Genomic DNA, 18485 nt, shown 5'->3' on the forward strand with positions numbered 1-18485 from the left:
GCTTCTCCTGGTCGGAGGCGTCCATGTCCTACCCACACGCACGTTCACACACATACACTCACACACGCCTACGTGCATACACACAGGTCTACGCACACACACAACTATGCACAAGTAACCGCCCAGGAGGAGAGGCAGACTTGGGGGGGGACAGGAGCCGTTTCTAGAATCAATAACTCCAATAAGTAGGGTCCTGTCTCAGTTTGTGATTCCGAAATACATAATTTGAATTCAAAATTTCAGAATTCAAATTAATTTTAATTTTTAATTTTTTTTTCTACTCCATCCCCCCCCCTCACACCATTTCAAATCAACTCCTTCATGACTTTCCCTCATACAGGGTAAAAGAGCTCAGCTCTGGCCCATATAAATTCCTATCTGTATCTGTATCTGTTCAGTCAATTTCAAAGCAGGGCTGAACGCTAATAAGCAGGAAACTGCAGTACTCGTCTGGAAAGATTGAGCTGGCCAGTGTTGCTAGATGGTCGAATCCAGATTTTCCCGATTCCCTTCCAACTTTTCCCCCAAAAAGCGATGTTTTGTACCAAAATTCCCCAAATGCAAAAATTATTTTTCCACTAATCTTTTCATAAAATGAATAGACTTCCTCCAATAGTTTTGTCTCTTGAAAAAATTTTTTCCCCAAATAGCGAAATTTTCTTATAAAATTCCCTAACTTTTTTTTTCTTCACATTTGCGCTTTTTTTTTTTTTTTTTGTCTTCTGTATCTTTATCTTTACTAATAATAAAGCTGAAAGTGTCTCTTTCTGTCTGTCAGGATCTCTAACGCGAATATACAGCCAAGACCGTTCGGCTGATTTTCATGAAATTTAGCAAAGAATTAGTTTGTAGCATGGGAGTGTACACCTTTAAGCGATTTATTGAAAATTTGATTTTGTTCTTTTTCTATTCCAATTTTAAGAACATTTTCCCGAGAAAAATTATCATAAGATGGACGAGTAATTACCAAGTTATCATAAAGTGGAACCGTAACATGGGCAAGTCAATTGGCGAGAAATTCATCATGCATTATTTGTAAATATACAGGGGGACCAAAAGACCTTTTAATTTTCTACTACGGACAAAGCCGTGCGAGTGCCACTAGTCATAAATACAAGCGCCTCACCGAGAGATAAGAAATAACCAAATATTTCTTTTCTACTTGCATCTACTACTCTGCTTCTGTATGTACATTTAAACTATGATTTTTGTATATATTTATCCAAGAACACTCTTCATCACACTTATTTTTACCTGTTTCACGTATCAACTAGTTACTCACGCAGAATATTAATGCGAATTCCATAGCATAATATTCCATATAATGCGAAATGCGAATTCCATAAAGTTGAGCAAAGCTAACCCAACGCTGTTTGATGCAAATAATGTTCCCACTACTTCTTGACGCGAATTTAAATACGAAAAAAATCTTTTTTCCCCGAGGTTTTTTCCCCCAGGTTTTCCCAAAGGAAAAAATTTTTCCCCAAAAAATTTCCCTCAAAACCCTTTTCTCCAAAATTTCCCCAGAGAGCACCAGATTTCCACAAAATGGGGAAATTTCCCCCAATCTGGCAACACTGGAGCTGGCGGTGCATTTTATGTAATCAAGTGCCATCTCCGGATATTTTAGCTTCGAAGGAACTTCTTGTAATTCAGTCATATTTTTTGCTTTCGAAGTGATCTTGGTAAATCAGGAAGGTGAAAAGCTATTACTATAAACATATAAGGGGGTCCTGAAATTGACTGTTTTCAAAAATTCAACTGGAAAATGGACAATGGTGAAAAAAAAATTGTTGCAGAAAATTCATGTGTTCGGCCGCAACTTTTTTCCTCATGAATTCCAAATTTTAGTTCACAAACTTTTCAAAAGATGGCGCTTCAAATAGTAAGGCCGTAAATCAAAAAGGAATAATTGAAATTCAATGAATTTTTCTCCAATTATGACACGTGATTGTTGCCGACGGTAAACATTTAAAAAATATTGTTGTGTAATTTTGTTCATTAAAAACATTTTTTGAAAAAGTATAGTGTAATTTTCTATCATTCTTTTATTTAGAGGCTTACTATATTTATATATATATATATATATATCTGCAGCGACGTGGAAAAAATTTACAACCCACCATATGAATTTTCCGCGGGAATTATTTTTTTATAATTAACCCTTTTCCTGTTATAAATTTCTAAAAACAGTTAGTCTATTTTAGGACACCCTGTATAAGTTTTCACTGCAGGTTACTGAGTTAATTCAGAAAAATGACTGACTTTAATTCGGAATGTTTCTGCATTTTTCAGAAAAATTCCCGGCTGATTTCAGGAAGATTTCCAACTTCTTGCGGGAAGCTTTTCTGTTTTTTTGCCAGATATGTTAACGGCAGAAATTATTCACATTAGCTGCTCATTATTTTCTAGGAGCGTTTCGAATTTCTTTCTTTTTTGCGGTGATGCCAGAAGCAAATAATAAGCAAGGGGTGTTATCTGTAGTTCCGTGACTAATGGTAAATTTCTAACCAAGAGCCCACTGCAAATGAAGATACTGCTGCAGTATCCCACGTTCTCGCAGGCTTTGACAGCCATTTTAACATCCCCCAAAATTACAAGAAAAAAAAAAGAAAGAAAAAGTAACACGCTGAGGTTCAAAACTCTCACGAGCAGTTTTATTAAAAACCAAGAGAGAGAAATGGAAGCTAAAAATAAAGATGCCAAGAAAAAGTTGATACAGTTTGAAGACATGGGTAGGATGTTAAACCTTATGCTAGCATAAAAAGACGTAAAAGAGTTCTGAGAAAGTTCAAAAGTAGACAAAACCATACCGAAAATGTGGGAACCGAGTAGCGATTAACCTTCCGAAAATTGAATTAGATGCGATGAATGGGGATAGTGTGTTTATGAGACTTGCACATCTTACAGTGGCCATTGGGCCCTGATACTGTGATACATATCTGACATGAAATTTAGTAACATGACAATTATCAACCATTGGAATGAAACAAATTATTTGGTTTAAATAAGATTAATTTTAGAAATTATTATAGTGGTAAAATCAAAAGTTGTCAGTTTTATACCGAAGCTGTGGGCTATAATACTGTTCAACTTCGTTTAATCTCATTTATTTAATCCTACCCGCTTTTGGTCTACCCTCGGGTAAAGCGAGTGTTTGGAAAGGATACGTGTTTTGAGGATTTTCATATTAAAAACAAGTTTTTGCTTGGGTTTGTTCCTTTAAGAGTAAACAAAGAATTCTGTAAAAGGATTTATTTTCGCTACGCTGTCGCAATCGTGAAAATTTAATCCTCGCGAAATATTTATTTTTATTACTATTTCTCTTCGTTCATTTAAAATTCGTGAAATCACTGATACCTTTATTTTCACGAAAATTACGGCTAACGAAAATAAGTGTAAGAAACCGTAATATACATAAATTTTCTTTTTTACTGTCAAAGTTTCACGTACCCACTTGGGGCTTACCTCCCCCACTAAAGAAAATTGGCCTGTTTCCCCCACTCTTCAAAAAAAAAAAAAAAAAAATTCTGCAAGAGTATGATCATAAAACATGTGTTAAGTTATTTATTTTTCCAATTTTGATTTATTTTATCTTTTAAAAAACAATCTTAAACGACATTCAGCCGTTGTTTTCTTTTCGCTGCTGACTTCACAAGTGAGCAAATCGCTAGGGTTACTAGAATCAAGTTTCAGGACGCTGCCAAACTTCGCTAAATAAATATTTTATTTAACTAGCAATTTTCGTTCAGCTAATAAATTGCTCGCCGTGGGAAAATCATAATAAAATAAATGGCGATATCTTGCCAGAAAACACAACCTTTGCGCTCTGATTCAAGATGCCTTTCATCACTTGTGACGTTACATAATGAAATGTTTTGGTTTAAAAACCAGAGTTTAAAAAAATAATTTGAATTAATGTTGGGAAAAAACAAAGAAATTTTTCGGTCCACGCTTTTTTTTTTTTTTTTTTTTTGCTTATTATCCTACCAATTTCAGTGAAAGACTAAAAGCAGTATTTTCGAATAAAGGAAGCAGCCCCATTATGAATGCTAAAAATATGGTGCGGTGTCAGCTTTTCTAATCAAAAGAACTGAATTGAACTGAACTCGAACTTGTTTTAACTGCAACCGTACCCGCATGCATATTGCTTACTCGCGCGTTTCTCTGTTCTCCCACTGCTCGCGGAGAGAATTAAAATCTGATAAACTTTCCTTAAAATGTATAAGTAAAGTGTATATATTTCTCAATTTTCGTAATAAAATGACAAAAAGAATCATCTGCATTCTTGTCACAGCTTACACTTTAAGCAGGTACTTGACTTCATCAAAACATCAGTGGCCATAAACTACGTTTTTTTTTTCAACTGTCAAAGTTAACATGCCTGTTTTGGGCTTTTAACCAATACAGTAAAACCTGTAAAGTTGACCACCCTTGTAAGTTGACCACCTGTCTATGTTGACCACTTTTGTCAGGAACGGAATTAGTCCTATCTCATATAATGAAGGAAAACCTCTGTAACTTGACCACCTCTCTATCTTGACCACCTGTCTATCTTGACCACTAATGTTCGCCAAATTTGGTTTGGAGTATTGTAAAAAACCCTTTGTAAGTTGACCACTTGGTTTATTTTTTTTAACTTTCTTCAGCAAATTATTTTATTTTATTATTTATTTATTTATTTATTATTATTTTTTTTATAGCTTTCCAAGAATTTTTTTAATGCTTTGATGACATACTAGCATTTTACTAACTAAACAGCAGCATAAAGCTTGTGCTGCTCTTTATTCTCCAAACTTGTTTTTCATTTGTTGTTATATTTGAGATAGCTTTTTGTACTCTGTTCAATGAAAATAGGTGTCAGTAAAAGAGTTCAAAGTCTTTTCTTTCAGTTGCAATACGTTGTGGCAACACAGAAATTCTGCTAAAAAGATCAGGCCCGGATCTGTACATTTTGGGCCCCCTGCAACAAAATATATAGGGCCTCTCCCTAGTGGCCAGCAGTGTCTATTTGAAAAGCGATAAACCTTAGATCTACTTTTTTTTTTCTATTTTTCCATCAAATTCTAGGGCCGTTAGCCCCTTTAAGGACGCGGGCCCCTCGCACTGCGGGTACGCAGATCTGGGCCTGCTAATGAGTAATGAGAAAAGTTACATGTTTCTGGTGCAAGGGATTAAGATATAGGATATTTTAATTTTGCCTTTATGAACTGGGAGAGTCGAGCTTGTTGCTCTTTGTACTATAAGTTTTACATAAAAAGGCTTCAAAAAAAGTTAGCTGAACTTGAGATTAATAAAAAGTATGAAACATTAAAAGTAATTGAAAATGGAGAAAGCCAGAGAAAATTAGCTGGCGTATATGGGATTTCTAAAACTACAGTGTCTAATATAGTTAAAAACAAGGGGAAAATAACAAAAGTATTTGAATAGTATTTTAATTATTGTTTCACTTTCAATAATGTTAAACAATGGAAGTGGAGCTGAACAGAAAGAGTAAGGGTGAATTCCTCAAAAAATGAATACATATTGCAAGAAATGACAAAAAAAAAAAAAAAAATTACCGCCCTTTATAAGTTGACCACCTGTCTAAGTTGACCGCCAAAGTACTGCACCGCGAGTGGTCAACTTACACAGGTTTCACTGTACTTGTCTATACACTGGAATTGCTTTCTTTTTTGCTTCTTCTCTTGTTAATCATAGGTCACTTCTTCCACCGTGTCAAGCACTCAAAAAAGGCCCCCTGTTACTCTGATAATCCTTTTCACTATTTTCAAAGCAATTCGAAACTTGTTTCCTTCAAAATATTTTATTTTATTCTTTTCTTCATTCTTCCTGCTGTCATTCGGGAATTGTTATGCAACTTGGTTTTCAGAAGTACTAAACTACCAGTTTAAAGTAAAAATCTTTGGGTATTTATACTAGAAACGTCACCTTCTGATTTGGAATTACTGAAAACTGTAAATATGCATCGTGTTAGGAGGTGAACCGCGTTACGCTCGGCTCCCTCTAGAAAGTGGAAAATACTAAGCTCTATATAAATGAAGTAGGGGGTTTAATTTTCCGATTCCAAGGCAAATAACATTATTGAACCTTTGTCCAGCGGACACCCCTCTTTTGCGAACAAAAAAATGTGTCCCGCTAGTGTCCGCATTAGAAGGATTTTACTGTATCTTTATTCATTTTGCCCAGACTGAGCTCTGTGTGAGCACTCTATTCTTTTCTTATTTTTCATGCTGTCATTTGCGCTTTTATGACAAGATAATGCAACATTTATGTTCAGCACTACTACACTATACTTGCTTGCAACTTAAGTTGACAATGATGTCATAACGCGCGGAAGAAAAAACCGTGTTAACAGATAAAACATCATACTTACTAGCTACCTCCCCTACCTTCTTCGCCAATAAGAGAAGATCGTCACATGTCTATGAGCTGCATTGGCTGGCGCATCTGATTCAAATGGACAAAATGCTCCGCGCTGTTCCGAGGCCTTCGAGATAAAAAGGCCATCCAACTAGCAAATGACGTCATCGTTTGTCGATCCACAATGATATTGGGAAGGGAGCACTTCGATTAATATTTTGGTTAAATAAAACTATTTGGTTTATTTATTATTGTCTTCTGTTATTCAAGTAGCATTACAAGTTCTACTTTTTCATTTGAAAACATAAAAAGGAACCGATAATCATACATTAAAAAATACACTGAGCTTAATTCATAGTCTTACAAAGTATTCAAATAACTAAACACGATTTTATTTTACAATCATGTTAAAACAAAGTGATAAATAAACACAGTTTTATTTTTCATTAGAAATTGTTTTTTAACTAATCGCATTTTAAGTACTCGTATATTGTATTGAAACATTAAGTCTTAAGAAGTATTCAAATAAATAAATGAACTTTCATTTTACAATTACATCAAAACAAAAAATAATATTACTATTGTATTTGAATAAGAATTAAATGAAATTTTAAAAAATAAATAAACATTTTTACTTAAGTAAACGGGAAACAGGACTGCAATATGTTTCAAAGACATAACATCAAATTAAAGTACATAATACCAGATTATTAATGTTAACTTAGCTGAGCAAATTTATGCTTTTAAAAAGACGTGAATGCTTGGGTGCCATCCCCAAAGTAGACGGTGCCCTACCCCCTTCAATTATGAAACCTTCAAAAAAAAAAAAAAAAACCAAAACATCTCCATCTCCCTTAAAATTTCAAGGGCACAGTTATTTATAACTATAGCCGTTGAAAAGCTATCATTACTATGAGACTATGATTCCGACCCCCCCCCCCCTTCGGTGGGCACTCTCGAAAAATTACACAGGAATTCAACTTGAAAAACGTTAATTAAAGAATGAATGATACATCATGAATACTGTATGTTGTATATCAAAAAATGTATTCAATATCTAAACAGCCTTTTTTTTTTTTGGAATTCGGCTACTTTCCCATTTTTAGCTTTTTCTGCTGCTAATAATTCTTGTGTGTGTGTGGGGGGGGGGGCTTTAATTGTTCATCATTTTAGGCTTTTGAAAAATTATTTTAAAAAGCATTAATTGATGACAAAGTAATATTTTTCAAAAAACTTTTCATAGAATGACCATTTTAACAACTTTCTTTAATACTTAAAACCTCATATATGTTAAATTTAGATCAACATTTTGCTAAGTATGCTCTTTTAGGAACTCAATGTGACAGTTTTGTGACAGGGGGAAGGGAGGGGATAACAAGAAGTGTGACATCACGCGTTGTTTATAACAATATGCTCATGTTGAACAGCGTTACATGTAACAAGGAGGAGGGGGGGGGGGGGGATTTGTTCAAAAGTTTGTAACATACTTTATAGACAGCCCTTTAATTCAATTTATGTTACAGTTTCAGAGTTCCTGAAAGCTTATTAACAGAAAACCCAAGGAGTTCAAAAAATATGTAGTTCAAGACATTTTGCCCTTTTTAAGCATAAACAAAGCATAGAGCATTTGGCAAAAACACGTTGTGTATCCACTGCTCAAAATTAATCTTTCGCAAGCCCAGAAATTATGAATACCGTTAACTTAACCACAATGTGTGCATAAATATCATAAAACCTAAAGACAACAGTGAAAAAAAAACCATATATATATTTTTTAATTTACGCACAGAACCAGCTTGTTTGAATAACATTGCAGGGGCGTAGTTGGGGGGAAATGTTTCAGTATCGAACCCACGACCTCCGGCATTCAAATCTAATCTTTTATCTCAGAACTACGGAAACCCATCAAGGAATGTTTTTTGATCAAAATAACACATGCTAGCGTATGAAACAATTTAATCGAAACCGAAAATATAAGATTAGTTCAGTTAAAAGCCTGTTTCAATAAACTTGTTTACATTTTTACTGAATATCAACACCAAGTTACGCTTCTGATAGCAACAAGTATATTCGCAGAAAATTTTGACATATGTATATTGTTAGTTTGGAAAATCCATTTCGAATAAATGCGTGTTCAAAGTTGAAAAAATAAAGAAATAAAAAGTTGCAAGTTAACCGTTTCAAATATTAAAGCAGTATGCTGAAATTACAAATTACAGACAAAGATATCGGAAAGGAAACTGACAATTGTTTGTGTAATGGAGGAAAACTTAAGAAATCTTAACTGCATAAAATGTAAATTTGTTTATCTGAGAAAAGAGTACTTACCTCCGAACTTTAAAATTTATTCCATGAGGCGTCCAGCTTTTTGCTTTACATGCAGGTTGTTCGGCAGCGGAACTCTCTGACTCACTTTTCACTCAGCAGATACTTAAGACTTATATTATACATATATTTTTTAATTGCCTCTACATTCCGGTACGTGGGAAGGAAGAGATAAATCCAACAGAATTGTATTCAAAAATGTGCAGCCGAAGTTACATATTACCTATTTCATCTATATCAACCAGAGCAAGCAACACTACTGGTAAACTGCACTGTTTTTAAGTTTCGCGCCAAGTTCAAAGATCGACTACTGGTGGCGTAACGAAGCGGGGGGGAGGGGAGTTGTCTGGCCTGTTATCACGTGGGTCTCGGCTGTTCGCTGGTAAAATTCGCAACTCCAACGAACTAAAGGGGGCACTGCAGTCACTGTCTAATGGCGGAATTAAAAACTAAAACAAACGCATGTGGTAACGAAGAAAATGCTAAAAGTGTTGTGATTTTTGTTGTTATGTATGATTTTTTCGCTTTATTCATTTGAAAAGATTTTTCAAAGTCTTTTGGTTATTCTGACCCATATAGAAAGAGATTAGAAACCAAAAAGTATTACGAAAGTAAACAATTAATGCAGAACACACAGTAAGTTGTTCTGAAGCAGCCATTTTCAAGATGTTGAATTCGGAATTCATAAATTTTTGGTTCACTTCGAACGGCATTTTCATTTTGTACCGTTTTTTCTATACATTAGTACATATTAAGTTCAGTTTCGTGACATTTCCGGCATTTGTTGACATTTTTGTCACATAGTGCACATACGTGGCAGACTGTCAAGAGTAACGTTTAACACTAGATAATTTATTTCTATGACTATATGATTGGATATCTAAAGAAATCATGCATTTAATTCATTCGTCATGGAAATGATTTACCTGATATGCGAAATCTTGTCAAGATACATTATTCTTTCACACAATTTTAAAACCATAACCTTATAAACAGATTTTTGGCGAACGTTTATTTTTTATTGTTCAAATTCTTAACGTTCTTTCTGGATTTTTCAATCTGTTCTGCGATAAATATTTTCAAGAAAATTTATTTGCATACTTTCTATTTCAGTAGGATACTGTAGTAACAAAGGTTATTTAAATCATTTATGTGGAATTAGGTTAAGGAAAAGTGTCCAGTCAATGTTGTTAAGTTCGTTTTTTTTTCTTCATCGAATTGAAAAACTGATATTTATTCAAATTCACTCAGAACAAAATAAATAAAATGTGTACTCACAGTTTATATATGGTGGTAGTTTTCTTTTCAGTTGATTGACCATTATTTCTTTTTACTTATCGAATTCTGTAATCTTACTATCATTTTATTCCACTCATGATAAAAATTAAAAATGGTTTAACTAAAAACACGAAATCTCGCCAAGGCTACTTTCCTCGCACTATACTAAGACTATAACCCTAAACAAATTTGGCGAAACCTTTCAGCTGAGAATAAAAGGAATAAAGTAAATTCTCTCTCGGTTAAACATTTTTCATTTTGTTCTACGATAATAAATTCAAGAAAATATTTTGCATACTGTCCATTCCAACTAAATGCTGCTGTAAAATATGATTAGTTAAATTAATTTAAGATTAAAAAAAACTCATATTCTTACAAATTCATACAAAACAATAAAAAATTTTACCTGGTATAACGTTATCCAATTTTGTTAATCCAGAGTTTTCTTGTTTACGCTTCCACCATTTAATACTTTTTTGAAAGAAATAAGGAAAACTAACATTATTTTGAGAAGCTCGAGAATACTACTAAGGGACGAATTAATTTCTGTTGTTGAAGGCGTTCTTTTAGACATGTTGAATGCGTTACTCAGAACAAACTGACCGCGTTTACGTCAAGAGATACAAGTGGAGCGCAACGTGGCAATGTTTTAGTTGCATTCGCAGTTTTATAAATCACCGCAAGGTAGCGTATTCGAGCGCTGGAGTTCCGAATTGAAAATATTTGACGATTGACAGAAATTATCACAAAAAAAAGGTTACGTATGCGTGGGTTTAACTAACTAATCCGATTTCTAAAGTGAAGAGCGTAACTTCACCCGAATATCAGAAATGGCGCTAGAAACTATTTAATTTACTCTAGAAACGGAACTTTAATGGAAGTATAGATATACATTGCGTTAGGGAAGTAATCGCGTGATGCTCAGTTCCCTCCAGAAAGGCGAAGGTACTACGGGAAGGGGGGGGGGTTGCACGATAATTTCTATCGTAAATGTAAGTACCACTACGAGGCAAAACTACTGTTGAAGCCCCTCACCCTTTCCGAGCAAAATTTATGGGGATCTCTATTGCAATTACAGCGCGCAGCGCCCCCTATTGTCATTTTTTGTTACTAATTTCGAAGTTTCTGTGTACGATTTAATTGGGTTTTACAATAAACGTAACGCTTATTTTATTCCAATATCGACCTTTGTTTTCGAGAGATTTAATTTTGAATTCATTGAGTCCTTTCCTGGACACCCTGTATAATCCTCAAACTGTAAAACGTGCATTGTACTTAAATTCGGCACATGGCAACACACGCGGTTGCTTGGTATGAAGTACAGGCGTCCCTCGTATACTTCTACAACCCGGTTTCGAAATTACACGGTACCAAATTTACGATTAATATAACACGGTGTCGATATTACACGGTACAAAACTTGAATTTATTCCGACGCAGTTTTGGTGTAACACCAATTTTAAAAGAAGGAATTTCATTTTTGATTAATAAATTGTTAAAAAATATATGATAATAACTTAACAAGTTTTTACATTGTTTTTATGAAAGCTTTACGGAAAATTGTCTGCCTTCTGCTCGAAATTTTGGTTTCACCTTATAATACTAACTTTTAACTTTTAAATACTTAATTTTTTTCATCAGAATTCTAAAAGCACAAAGATGAATGTTATTTTTTTAAAAAATAAAACTAGGATTAAACATAAGCTAAATTTGGCAAACGATAAATAAAAATGTAGTTGGAACCACATATAAAATAAATAGCATAATTCTGTTTATTTCATTTTATATTTTGTTTTGTTGTGGTTGCTCAAACATACTTTATTGCTATAGATAAGCTAGATTTTTTTCTAATAGAATGCGTTTCGATCTTTGTAGAGAAAGTTTGTAACGTTTTTTCTTATTGTGCATATCAGATTTCTGCTTTAGCCCTGGCTATTGGGCCCCCCCCCCCGGTAATTTACTGAATATAACATGCCTTGCCTTCAATCCTCGAGTTGAACCGAACCATTGCTTCGGTCACTCGTCTGGTCTGCGCTAATTCTGTATTAGCTACCAGTTTGTTTGGCACTCTTGGCTTTCTTAAGGTGTTTTCCTTCTCTTCTATGCCGGGCTAATTAGTGCTATTGAGCACAAAACTGAAGTCCTCGGCTGGAAATTACTGGGCTGGCGGTGTATTACATGCAATTAAGTTGTATGCTCTGGTTGCCAGTTTTCGTTTCTATGTTCTATTGAACCTAAATTTCAGCTATTATGAAATTTGCATTCTTAAGACACTTTGAATGATTATTTATTTATATTTACTTCTTTTCATGGCTCTTAGGTCCGATTAAAGGTGTCATTTGTCCTATAAGCGAATAAAATAAAAGTTTATGTAATGATATTGGCGTCGGTTCTTTAGTATTTGGTTTGATTAAGAGGTGGTTAAATTAAGCAGATTCCAATAATAACTGATGAAATTGTGCATATCTAAGGACCATCGGTCCCAGCGCGAGCATGAGGTATATAACTAGCTGCTGTGCGACACGTCTTTGCCCTCAAACCCTGCAAATGGCCAAACACGCAACCACTTGACATGAAGTATACATTTCCAATGTAATAAGCCATTCATTTATTACGTGAGAGTCTTTACTTTGAAGGAGGATGGGTCAAACTAATTCTTACGTATTATTTTCCTAGACGATATTTTATATTAGAAATTGTGGGGTCAAGTGGTTTGGCAGGAATCAAAAGTAAAAGACGTATTGGAATGAGCTGTTTAATACTTGTTTTACAAAGAATGAATAGTCTAAAGTATTGAATCACACTATGTATGGAATGTTTTATTTTTAATTAGTACAGCAGAATATAATATATTTGAAAAATAAAGATCTGATTTATGCCAGATCAAGGACGGATCCAGAAATTTCTCAAGGAGGGGGAGATTGTTTTTTTTTTCCCTTCATATCTTTACTATACCTATCTGTTTTACACCTGCTTGGGGGAGGGAGGTGACGTATCATTTTTACTTAAAACCGAAACATCGAGATTCCAGACATTTTATCAAGGAGATCCCCAAACCTATTCCTTTTTTGTCTCAATTGATAGAGTATTCTAAAATTGCCTTTTAGAAATTCAGTTTCGTAATAATTCCAGGGAGACGTTTTGAAATAACTCCCCCTAACATCATCGATGGTATTCTAACATTTCGCTTGCTCATACCGGAAGAAACTCACTGAATCCTTTTCCGACTCTACCTGAGATATCTACAAATGTCTTTAAGGCTTACATTTTGAGAATTGCACCTGTGGAAGATTTCCAAACTCCTCCTCCTAAAATCGCTCAAGATCATATAAAATTGTCGTTTCGAACTTTCAGTTCCGAAAAATGTCTGATAAGGAGATTCAAACCAGATTCCTCTCCTGAACGTCACATCAAAGATTGTCCTCACTTTCCTTTTAGGACTTCAATTCGGAAAAAAACTGCCGTTGCAAGGTCCTCAAGGGAGGGGCGACCGCCCCCATCGCCCTTCTCTTGTATCCGTCCTTGCGTCTGATTGGGAGTTTTAGTGTAACTGAACCTTTTCTAACAACATTTTATTGTTTTCAAAAACGAAATGGAATCTTACGTAAGGATAGGGAGAATGGGTTTGAAAAATCTTACGTACCTTCTTACATGGAGGTAAGGGTGTCAAAAATTTCCAAAATCATTCTTACGTAATTAATAAATGGCTCCTAAGGTCTGACCGTGTCGAATCTAGGGGGAGCAAGTCTCCAGTCCGGGAATCAAATTCACCCTTCTTCTGTGTCTTTTTCGATGATCTTTGATCATAAACACTTGAAACAGAGTAGGTAAGGACAGTGTTTAAGATTTTGTCTCGCCTCGAAAAATCAAAGATCCGAAATCAAATCAGAGAAGACCTAACAATTTGAACACTAATAGACTGCTAAATTAGATTTACTGATTTTTACTTTCTTCTATATCTAATATATAGAAGAAAGTATTGGATTCGTGCAAATTTTCGAATTTCGAATTTTGACGGATTCGAACGTTTTGAGGTGTGCTGAGTCCATTTCGACTATTTTTGGAAAATGTCTGTCTGTCTGTGTGTGTGTATGTGTGTGTGTATGTATGTGTGTGTGTATGTATGTGTGTGTGTATGTGTGTGTGTCACGTCTGTGTGTGACCAGTTTTTGTGGCCGCTCTACAGCAAAAACTACCGCATGAAATCGAACGAAATTTGGTACACATATGTGCCCCTATGTGAACTTGTGCCCATTGGTTTTTGGCGCGAATTCCTCCAAGGGGGGTGGAGCAATGGGACGTTTTTTGAGTTACGCGTGCTTGCTATTCCTCAGGAAGTAATTGGCGGAATCAAACAAAATTTGGTCCATATGTTGCCATTAACAGGAACAGGTGCTGATTCAATTTTGGTGTCAATAACTCAAACGGGGGTTGAGCTATAGAACGTTTTTTGTCGTCAATTGTGACTGCTGTATCTCAAGAAATAATGAACAGAATGAAAGAAAAATTTATCGGCAAGTAGTCCTTAGTGGGTATAAGAGCCGATTTTATTTTGGTGTCAACAGCTAAAAAGGGGGTAGCGCAATCGCCCGTTCTTTTTTTCCATTGTGAGTGCCCTATCTCAAGAAGTAATGCTACGTTGTGGTTGAAATTTGGAATATATGTGAATCCATATGTAAACAGGCTTTGGTTCAATTTTGACGCCAATCGCTCCAAGAGGTGTTGATATTTTTTTTTTTTTTTTTTTTTTGCGAATAAAAATAGCTTTATTAATGCAACAATAAGAAAGATAAATCGTAATAGATTGTCGTCTGCGTATTTCTCGTGATTTTAATTGTATGGAAATGATAGGAAATATTATCTCAATGATTTAAAATTTTTAACTGTTGCCATCGTGCGTTTGTTAACAAATAAAATATTTGTAATTAATTCAGGCAAGGCTTTTAAAATAACTTTCAATTTTCGCTCTTTGCTTTGCTCTTGCAATAATTCAGATATTGGGATGGTCGTCAAGGTTTTGCATGTGTAATTTTGTTTTTGTTGGGAATATTGCTTCCTTGTCAAGCATGGGGAGGGATCAGAAAAAAAAAGAAAAATATAGAAGAAAGTTTCGTGATGGCCACAACATACTAGTTTATCACGAATTAATCTTACGCTGCTTATTTTGAAACTACTGTAGAAATTAAAACTATCTTAAAATGTGTAAGATGTATCTTTAAAAGTATGGTGGGGTAGGAAAGAGTAAATATTTATAGAGCTCTGGCCTTTGTAACGCAAGCACCAATTCATGTTTTCAGTACAATAATTTTTTTATTATTATTATTGTGTCTTTAATAAATTCGAGTTTGACTTTCCTTATAATGTAGGAAACCTTAGTTCCTATGCTGCTTATATTTATAAATTGCTTTCTACTCATTGAACATGATAGAATATAAATCTATGTCATGCTTTATATTTAGTTTTGTTTTATTTAGCTACAATCGTTGCAGAATATGTTTAAGTGAATTCATATTCGACTTCACATTCGCAGAAAGGCGCATTTAGTTTTATGATGGAAAAGTAATAATAATGTTTCAGACGAGTATACTTCTAAGAGTGACGATGGGACAAAAAAGGATTTTTTTTTTTAGAGTACTTAAAAGTCATTCTAAAGGTTAATTTTCAGTGCTTTCCTCTTGAATCCTGAACGATATCAAAATGTACTCAAACTCCCTCCATGTACGTTGTAGCATGAGCTCAGTCACATAAACCGTAACTGGAGTGATCTCATTTTTCAATTCGTCCAGATTAGCAGGTAAATCATTTGCATATCCTTACTGGAAAAAAGTCATATGGTGTTGGGTCTGGTGACCTCAGAAAGCGGGAGGGGGACCGTAAAATTCGAAATCACTTCTCCATTGCTCATTTGATGATTTATTGAGTCTCTTTTACCTCCGATAATACTCAGATACATCCAATTGAAACTTTAAAACTCGCCTTTTCAATCAATCTCCATCGGACAGCAATATCCGCTTTCTAATACTGTGAAACCTGTGTAAGTTGACCACTTGCGGTGCAGTACTTTGGTGGTCAACTTAGACAGGTGGTCAACTTATAAAGGGGGAAATGATTTTTTTTTTTTTTTTTGTCATTTCTTGCACCATGTATTCATTTTTTGATTGATTGACACTTACTCTTTCTGCTCAATTCACTTTCATTGTTTAGCATTACTTTGAAACAATAATTTAAAATGTTATTCAAATATTTTTAAAGATTATTTTCTCGAAATGACGCATAATGTGTCATGCAAATTTAAAATTTCAGTAAATTGATCAAAAAAAAATTATGAAAAGTTACTTATTTGATATTAATAGTTCCTAAAAATTCATAGCTTCTCAAAAATTACAAATTTTTTATACATTTATAACCCCATGATGATCTACTTTTCAACAAAATAACTCCTTATTGAAGTTGGCGCACTTATTAGACACTAGTTTTAGAAATTCCATATGTGTCAGCTATTTTTCTCTGGCTTTCTCCCTTTTCAATTAATTTTAATATTTCATATCTTTTATCAATCTCAAGTTCAACTAACTTTCTTTTTGAAGCCATTTTATGTAAAACTATAACACAAAGAGCAACAAGTTGGAAACTCATAGTTCAAAAAAGCAGTTGAAAATGAAAATGTCGTATCTCTTAATCCCTTGCACCAGAAATACTGCAATGCAAGTAACTTTACTCTTTAGCACAATTCCATTGTTGCCACAAAATATTGCAACGGGAAAAAAATACTTTGTACTTCTCTATAGGGTTCTTAGTAGTTTTCCCATGTGGTTAAGCTCAAAAGGAGGTTTAGTTATGCTGCTGTTCCATTTAGTTAGTAAAATGCTGGTCTGGTATCAAAAATATTCTTGGAAAGCTTTAAAAAAATAAAATAAATTAATTTGCTAAGTAATATTTTAAAAATAAACCAAGTAGTCAACTTACAAAGGGTTTTTTACAATACTCCAAACCAAATTTGGTATTCATTAGTGGTCAAGATAGACAGGTGGTCAAGATAGAGAGGTGGTCAAGTTACACAGGTTTTCCTTCAGTATATAACATAGGACTAATTCCGTTCCTGACAAAAGCGGTCAACATAGACAGGTGGTCAACTTATAAAGGTGGTCAACTTTACAGGTTTTACTGTATTGCAAATTCGGTGGCTTTGTGAAAACCCACCATTATTTTGTATTCACACTGAATTGATCTTTTATGTTTTCAAATATACGTTCGCAATGTCCCCCCCCCCTTAAATCGTCAGTGTTTGCCTATACAAGGTACAAAAATATTCTAAATTGTTTTATTTTCTTTTACAGAATATTCCAAGGCTATATCGGTACACACTATACGACATTGGACTTATAATCGAAAAATTAATGGGAGGAGCCTACAGGTCTTCTTACTGCAGAAGAAAATTTCGTCACCTTTACAACAATGTCATGAGGAAAATCATCGCAGTCAGTGCGGTAAGCAGCAGTCATTTCAAACTACCGTCCTATATAATGGGGTCGTTTCCAAAATTTTAAAAGTATTTTTTTCTGAAAGAGCATACTTAAAAACATAGGATCTGACCATTTTTAAAATAATTTATTTAAATTTAATATTTTTAAAAAAATTACTTAAATCGGTGCACTTTTATTGTTTACACTTCTGTCGTGTGACATCACAAATGATGAAATGCCATTCAATGTTGCTATTCACAGAACAAAATATTTAATTCGCATCTTTACTCACTTGTATTGGCAACGATATGGTTGATAGCAAGCGTAGAGCGCAATTTTAATTCGCTGCTTGATTATCATAACGTGGAACCGTAGTAGAAAGATGCGCCAAAATGCATCATTTGTGACGTCATACAGACCTCGCCTTGTTTGAAAAGTCGGACGTTTTAAAACATTAATTAAAAAAAAAACTTTTTCTGGGTCCATTTATTTTTTTTTTTTTTTTTTATTTATTTTTTTTTTTTTGCTCATTCTATCAATTTCAATGACTAAAAGTAGTACTGTTGACTGAAGGAAACCATCTCATTGCATTTGAGTACTGCAATAAGAGTGAAAACCTTAACCTACTTCAACGTTGTTGCACCGCTAGATACAGTGCATAACTCAGAAAATGTACATTTATTTCAAACTAATTGAGTTCTTGGGGAAACAAAGCATGATGCAGCCTCTTAGTCTTTTTTTTTTTTTTTTTCAATTCTTAATATTATTTCACTATCTTCGTATATTGATGTACCTTGTTTAAATTTTGCTACTCAATTTTCACCCACTGCGGATTTTTCGGATTCTTTTGAAATTTGGAAAGCTACCTCAGATCCGATCACAATGCAATATTCTAGAATCAAATCAATTAACTATTAATTATTAGTTTATTCCAATTTTAATCAACATTTTTGCATAAATCCTTTAATATGAGGGCAATAAAATGGTCTCAAAAATTAGAATAAAATATCGATAGAAACCCCTGGTTTCTCTGCATCAGATAAAATTTGTTCCAAT

At 34.1% G+C, this 18485-nt stretch overlaps 1 protein-coding gene across 1 annotated transcript in view; it reads left to right on the plus strand.

Moving 5' to 3' along the window:
* LOC129229933 (transient receptor potential cation channel trpm-like) overlaps nt 1-18485 on the plus strand; it is a 766163-nt gene that overhangs the window by 676982 nt on the left and 70696 nt on the right. The window contains exon 13 of the mRNA XM_054864315.1: nt 17304-17444. Coding sequence (XP_054720290.1) covers nt 17304-17444 — 141 coding nt within the window. The remainder of the gene's footprint in view (nt 1-17303; nt 17445-18485) is intronic.

The sequence above is a fragment of the Uloborus diversus genome, chromosome 9, assembly GCF_026930045.1.
Source record: "Uloborus diversus isolate 005 chromosome 9, Udiv.v.3.1, whole genome shotgun sequence".
Lineage (NCBI taxonomy): Eukaryota > Metazoa > Arthropoda > Arachnida > Araneae > Uloboridae > Uloborus > Uloborus diversus.